Source organism: Physeter macrocephalus, chromosome 11 (genome assembly GCF_002837175.3).
Source record: "Physeter macrocephalus isolate SW-GA chromosome 11, ASM283717v5, whole genome shotgun sequence".
In the NCBI taxonomy this organism is placed as follows: domain Eukaryota; kingdom Metazoa; phylum Chordata; class Mammalia; order Artiodactyla; family Physeteridae; genus Physeter; species Physeter macrocephalus.
In genome coordinates, this window is record NC_041224.1 from 50,849,590 (window position 1) to 50,856,816 (window position 7,227).

Genomic DNA, 7,227 nt, shown 5'->3' on the forward strand with positions numbered 1-7,227 from the left:
GAACCCGCGTCCCCTGCATCGGCAGGCGGACTCTCAACCACTGCACCACCAGGGAAGCCCCAGAAGTTTTTAATATTGAATATTGATGAAGTCTTATTTCTCTCTTTTTCGTCAGTTATGCTTTTGGTGTCATATCTAATTTTAATCAAAGGTCACAAAGATTTGCCTTATGGTGTTCTTCTAAGAGTTTTATAGTTTTGGCTTTCACATTTAAGCCTTTAATCCATTTCGAGTTAATTTTTGTATATGGTGTATTAGGGGTCCAACTTCATTTTTTTGTATATGACAAATCCGATTATCCCAGCACCATTTGTTGAAAGGTCTGTTCTTGTCCCAGTGAATGATCTTGGTAGATAATTGTTTAAAATTTAATATTTATAACAGATAAATTATTTACTTGGTTTCAAAGTTAAATCTACAAAACCAAGAAATAGAACATCATTATCTGTAATCTCCTCTTTTCTCTTTAACTCCCTCCTTCCTCCTATAGCAAACCTTTTTCCTTTTTAATTTTGTAGGACTCTGACCCAACTCTAATAACGTAGTGGTCTTATTTTCAGCCCACAGTAGAATACTGAAGAATTGAAAAAGCATATCTTTCTGAGGCCAATTAGAGTGTGGATATATTAACTAGAGAAAAAGGTTTGTTAAAACCGATAGAATAAAAGATGATAAAATTTCAGGAGCAAAAGAACATTAGACAGGAAGAGTCATTGAAGAAAGAGGTTAATAAGACAGTGGAGCATGATACATTTTAGAGAATTCAGTTTAAAAATGGCTAAATCTGGGAGGCAAGGTTGACACTTAGAGAGGTACATTTCTGCCTTTTGAAAAATTCACTCCTGTGGAGCACCTTTTCCAGATAATATCAAGTAAATTAGTGCAAGGGGCCACTTTTAATTTTCTCTACACCTGCTCACCCCTTTTCCTTCTACCTCTTTCCCCGTTAGTTCCTGCTGCCTCTGTCTCCTGCAGAGCCCTGGGGCATGGGTCCACTCCCCCATGAGTCCACACTTGATACCTAGAGAGTGAAAGGTGTGGATTCCCCCTGAGCCCACCAGAGTTGTAGCTCTGAAGTGAGTCTCTCTGCAGGTGGAATCCTCCCAAGAGGCCAACGCAGAGGTGATGAGAGAGATGACCAGGAAGCTGTACAACCAGTATGAAGAAAGGCTGCACGAAGAGCAGCAGAGGCACAGTGCCGAGAAAGAGGCGCTCCTGGTGTGTTATGTCCTACCTGCTGATGGGATAGCAGAGAGATTGGGGTGCATCATTGTTGGTGAGCTTTACATGGTAGGGTGTGTGCTCAGAGGTGAGTTAGTGGACTCTAACGTGGGTGACGGGTCAAGGAATTTATTATTTGCCGATTCACTGCTCTCCCTTCTCCCTCCCTCCCTTTACTTACCACCGTCCCTGCTTGGAATAGCCCTCAATCACCACTTTCTCTAGCTGGTCTGACCCTTTGCTAGCATCCGAGCAGATCCTGGGCTTACCTGCAGCCACGCCCTTTCTCACTCCATTTGCTCTTCCTTGCCCGTCCTTGATCCTACCTACGCTCCCTGAGAGCCCCGAAGATGCCAGCATCTCCACGAATGAAGTCTTTCCCAGTCACACACCTGCAAGCGTCCTCTGTCCTTGGGAAACCCACACTTTCTCTGCTCTTTGCCATGGAATTCTCTTGTCCCTGTTATTGGAGCTGGACTGTATGTCTCACATCTTGGCTTCTCTAGAAGAGCATAAATTCCTTGAAGGCAGGGACTCCATTCTGCCTTATCTTGTGTCCTCACAGGCTTAATACATGTGCTGATTAATTGACTGAGTTGGTACTTTGCAATATGGGAGAAAGATCTGGGCATTCTGCATTCAATTCCAGATCTAGCCCTAATTCCATTTAGGTTGTGTGACACTCTGAGCACCTAGTCAGGGGATAAATAACATTTGTAGGCTCTTTTTAGAACATAAAGACTCAAGGGGGAAAAAAAGGAGAAAAAATAAGTGGGCCCATTAAAAAGCCATGCAATGTGTCTTTATTCACGGGTGAGAACCAGAATCATGGAATTTGAGTTCTTGATCTGTGAGACACTTCTAGGCCCCCAGGTCATGCTTTTAAAGAGACATGATGATTTAGCCAGGCCTGAGCTGTTTGTACCCTGATTGGTAGCTACTCCACGCTCTGCTGAGGAGAGTGCGTTTCTTTTGCAGGAAGAAACCAATAGTTTTCTGAAAGCCATTGAAGAAGCCAATAAAAAGATGCAAGTGGCAGAGATCAGCCTAGAGGAGAAGGACCAGAGGATCGGGGAGCTGGACAGGCTGATTGAGCGCATGGAGAAGGTAACACAGCTTGGGGCGTGGGGCCCCCTCGCCCAGCCTCCCTTGCGGTGCAGCAGTTCCCCTGCAGGCCTGCCCCAAAGTACGAGAAGCCCTCACCACTGATCCCTCTCATCCCTGCAATTTGTGACTTGTAAAAAACAAAGAGAAAACTGTAAAAGAAAGTATAAGGAAGTCCCACAAAGTTCTAATTTTTCCCATGGTGAAAATTTTGATGCTTCAAAAAACATTACCTATAAAATTATTTACAGAAACTAATATTTTAGCAGCCCTGCTTTGCTGGGGCCCCAAGCATGAACTTAGATTACTTGTTGAGCAGGCAAGCCCTATTTCGACGTTACAGCGACACCCCAAGCCCTGCCTGGGTCTGAAGGGTTGGCTTTTCTCTGACACTCTGTGTCGGAGCGGTGGACACTGCCTTTCTCTGTGGGTTTGCGGGGAGGCCTGCAGAGGAAGGAGCTCTGCCCGGATAATGAGCCAGTCGAGAGACAGGGAAGAGCGAGCCTGGAAATTAGGCAGGAAGTGGAGAAATGGGAAGGAGGGGTGGGAGAGAGGAGAGAGAAAGGGCGGGTGACCTTTAGCGGGCGACGGCTCGCTGCTGGGGGAGGGGGCTAGTTGAAGGCTGGAGCTGTGGCTGCTTCCTGGAAAGTGGCTCTCTCGTGGCATGAGTTTGCCAAACAGCACTGACCGGCCAAGACCTGACCCATCAGCATCCCGTAACTCACTCACGCTGGATGCTGAGAATCCCCAGGCTGACGATGCAGGGGCGGGGGAGTGACAGCGTGAGCAGGGTCGACAACTGGGCTCCCGGGTGATTCTGAGAAGAGGGCTGAGCCCCCGTGGTGTCTGCGGCATGGTCCCCTCCACCTCCACCGTCCCCTGTCAAGGGAGGCGTAACCAGCTTGGGAACAGCCTTAAATGCAGTACTGTGGAGCTTCGGGGCTGGTGGGGGGCTCCTGTTTTGGGTAACATCTTTTTTGGGGAGGGACTTGAGCAAATAGAGAGTCAGTTACAATTTCGCCTCCATCCTCTGGGAAAGCAGAATCCCATACGGTATTGAAGAGCAGGTAAGTGGCATGGTTAGGGCTAACGTCAGCATTGGCTGGAGGTGGCAGTCATTACGATTGGGTGACGAGGGCATTTTCTAGAACGTGGGTGAGCTATCTCCCACATCACCACTCTCCTACAACAGCAGACGGTGCTGGTTAAAGCACACACTCCCCCTGGGTGACGGATTGTCCTGCAGCGAGCAGAAGCCAGGTGAGCGGGCAGCACGGGGAGATGTAGAGAGAGACTGTCCGTGTGCTGGTGAAGAATGGGTTTTAGGATCAGACAGACCTAGGGTTTGAGTCTTGCCTCTCTTTCTCATTGTGGGCAGTTACTTGACTTTTCCAAATTCAGTTTCCTCTTCTGTAAAATGCTGACAATAGTAATTCTTATTCTCAGGCCTTCTGTGAGGAGTACACGAGAAAAATTCGTGCCAAGTGCTCAGCATGGTGCCTGGCATATATATAAAGTCGGGGCTCACAAATGTGTGGCTCTGATTTTTATGTTGTTACTTGCATAAACGTCTGCCCCTGGTGTCAGCTTCTTTTTCAGCTGGACCTGTTCTGTAGCTGAGTTTCTTTGTACCCTTGCGATTCTGAAAGTTCCCAGCTTTTTCCCACTGATGTCCACGTGGAGCCCGGGTGAGGGCCGTATGGCTGGGGGCCAGGCTGGTGTTGGTAAGGCCGGCCGTCCCTGCCAGCATTTGTGGGACACAAAATGTTCCCCGCGTCCTCTTGGCTTTTTCTTTAGTGATTGAAAATCTATTGTCCTTCCTCTTAATCTTTCCCATTTAAGCTAGCGAAATGCTTGCTTTATTTAGCTAAGATTAGATTACCCATTTACTGTTTTTCCCCCTTCAGGGATAAATCTGGGACAGCAGGAACTGTGCCAAATCTCTGTCACACAGGATGTGAACAGCATGCCCACAGAGTTTGTATTCCTGTTCTCACCTATTTTTGGATTTTTTCTCGAGGACAAACCATGTGCTTTTGAATGGCTTCTGTGCCGTATCCCTTAGTTTACTGTTCTCAGCATTGTGTGCCAAACACCTTTTTTTCCTGATCAGTAGAAGTCTTGTAAGGAGTGTGTTCTATCGAGACCCTTCTGCAGAATAGATAATATTCTATGCCTTGATCTCAGTGGTGGTTTCACCAGGTAATGTGTATACAAATGTATTGATTGTGCAATACTCACTTAAGATTTGTTGTACCTCAACTTAGAAAAAAATCAAATTTTAAAGTATGTTGTAAGATAGGCCTTGCCCTACTTTAAGACAGCTTTTTGGGGAGTCTGAGGGAAGGCTCGCTTGTTAAAGAGTCATCATTATTATTTCAGGGCTAATGTAAACTTCCAGCTGGTGGCAGAACCCATAGGGACAGTAAGAATGTGCATTCGCTGTAGAGATTTAAAAGCAGTAATAAAACCCCACTGAAAAGTCGGTCTTCCTTCATTATTCTAAGTACATCGATGATAATACGCCCTTCCTCCCGTGGTGGACTGCTTCCCAACTCTGGTCTACCCTTGGTCTGCCACTGCTTACAGCTTCAGAAGTTGAGGGGGCTAAAGTTTCAAGGATCTGCTTTGAATATTTGGTGGAAAAGACGTTTGGAATGTGTATAAGTCGCCAGAGCTTGTTGGGGAGAACTTCTGAGGTTAAAGATGAGGCGCGGCCATACTTAGAGAAGGACCTAAAGTAGAATAGTCTCCTCCCAATTAATGAGCAGAATTTGATAAACTTCATTGTAAGGAAATTTATTATACTCTTATCTGTAACATTTCTAGGGCAATTTTGGTTGTGATGGGCACTACAATTTTATTAATATTTTCCACTTTGTTCAAAGAAATGTGTCCAGATTTTATATTACTTTAAAAAAAAATGTTTGGCTGCATTGGGTCTTAGTTGCGGCACGCGGGATATTCACTGTGGCGTGCGGGATCTTTCGCTGCGGGGCGCCGGCTTCTCTCTAGTTGTGGCGCGTGGGCAGTAGAGCACATGGGCTTAGTTGCCCCGCAGCGTGTGGGATCTTAGTTCTCTGACCAGGGATCGAACCTGCATCCCCTGCATTGGAAGGCGGATCTTAACCTCTGGACCACCAGGGAAGTCCCTTATAATACTTATTTTAGGTAAACTTCTAAATTTATATATACACACACACACACACACACACACACACACACAGCAAAGTGTACAAATCTTAAGTGCACAGCTTGATACATGAATTGGTTTCCTATTGAAACTGTAACAGTTTACCAGTTAGAGGCTTAAAGCATCATGGATTTATCATTTTTAGTTCTGGAGGTCAGAAGTCCTAAAATCAAGGTGTTGGCAGGGCTGGCTTCCTTTTGGGAGCTCTAGAGGAGAATCCATTTCCTAGCCTTTTTTCCCTTCTAGAGACTGACTATATTACTTGGCTCATGGCCCCATCCTCCAGCTTCAAAGCCAGCATTGTAGCATCTCCCAGTCTTTGTCTGTTTCTGACTCTAACCCTACTTCTTCCTTCTAATACGAGCCCAACTAGATAATCCAGGATAATGCCCAACTAGATAATCCAGGATAATCTCCCCATTTTCAAGATCATTAACTTAATCACAGCTGCAAAGTTCCTTTATCCATGTAAGGCAACATATTCACAAATTTCAGAGATTAGGATGTGGACACCATTGGGGGACTGTTATTCTGATTTTCACAATGTAGTTTTACAAGTGAACACACCTGTGTACACACCATCCCAGTTAATTTATAGGATATTACAGAATTCCAGACCCTCTTGATGATTCAGAAAATAATCCCAAGAAATTTGTAGTATCACAGGCCACTGATTTAGAGTATTGATTAACATTATTTAGAACCATAAATTTTCACAAGACATCTGAGCCTGGGCTGATGAAATGCTTTTAAAAAAATAAATCTTGAATGGCTTTATCCAGGATATTTGTCTCTAACTCATAAATTCATCTATAAATACTCACCAGTAAATTTGACATTTTGAGCTTTGTTTGGACCCTGGCAAGTGGGTGTATAAAACCCATGGGTGTCACATAGACTTGAATTCACTAGTGCTGGAGTTGCTTGCTGTACATTCTCCAGCCAACTTGGGATCCATAGATTAAATATTAGTGTCTGTCTGTTTTAGGAACGCCATCAACTTCAACTCCAGCTCCTGGAGCATGAGACAGAAATGTCAACGGAAATTACCAATTCTGACAAAGAAAGGTAAGATGTAATGCCCTTTGTCTTGTAATGGATTTAGGTGGTGGACACGCTGTGTTTTTGTGGGCTCACTTAGTCCTTGCATTGTCATTCGTTTGGTCGTCACCCATTGCAGACTGACACATGCAAAACATCAGACTGGGAGCTTCCAACGTGGAGCTTCCAGCCACATCTTACAACCCAGGGCTGGTTGTTAGTGCAGTGGAACGCGTCAAAGCCTGTCACAAGTGCCAGAGTTCAGTCTATAAATGTTCTCCATAAGCTTGAGCTCCACAGGATGCACCCTGTTGATGAGAAAACTCAAGAGTGACTAATACCATTGCCATGGAAACTAATTTTACAATGTCTTTGTTTCCAAACATTCCTCAATGAAACCTTGCCTTGTCCTCTGGCTATGAGTGTTTAAAGCCCTGCATGGGAAATGCAGGAGCAGTCCACGGCCTCTTCTGGAAACCAGAAGGCAGCGAGGCCACGCACGGCCCTCTAGTGAAGGAAAACAAGGTTGGGATACTTTGAGCATTTGAGCAAGTTACTTAACAACCCTGAGATTCTTTGCTTCTCTGTAAAATGGGAATTCTTTTTTTTTTTTTTTTTTTTGCGGTACGTGGGCCTCTCACTGTTGCGGCCTCTCCCGTTGCGGAGCG

General features: G+C 45.2%; 1 protein-coding gene and 1 long non-coding RNA gene across 5 annotated transcripts in view; one reads left to right on the forward strand and one right to left on the reverse strand.

Annotated features, from left to right (window-relative positions):
• Positions 1-7,227, forward strand: part of MYZAP (myocardial zonula adherens protein) — a 97,163-nt gene that overhangs the window by 38,293 nt on the left and 51,643 nt on the right. For all 3 annotated transcript variants that reach the window (XM_007111262.3, XM_007111263.4, XM_028494844.2), the window contains exons 7-9: positions 1,093-1,218; positions 2,200-2,328; positions 6,507-6,586. In XM_007111262.3, the coding sequence (XP_007111324.1) occupies positions 1,093-1,218; positions 2,200-2,328; positions 6,507-6,586 (335 nt within the window). The remainder of the gene's footprint in view (positions 1-1,092; positions 1,219-2,199; positions 2,329-6,506; positions 6,587-7,227) is intronic.
• LOC102975956 (uncharacterized) overlaps positions 4,608-7,227 on the reverse strand; it is a 77,259-nt gene continuing 74,639 nt past the window's right edge. Inside the window, exons 5-6 of one of the 2 annotated variants that reach the window (XR_002892501.3) lie at positions 6,343-6,533; positions 4,608-5,431 (exon numbers count right to left, since the gene is read on the reverse strand). This is a non-coding gene — a long non-coding RNA (uncharacterized lncRNA). Of the gene's footprint in view, positions 5,432-6,342; positions 6,534-6,588; positions 6,868-7,227 lie in introns of those variants that run through there. The other variant, XR_002892500.1, reaches the window with a different exon arrangement.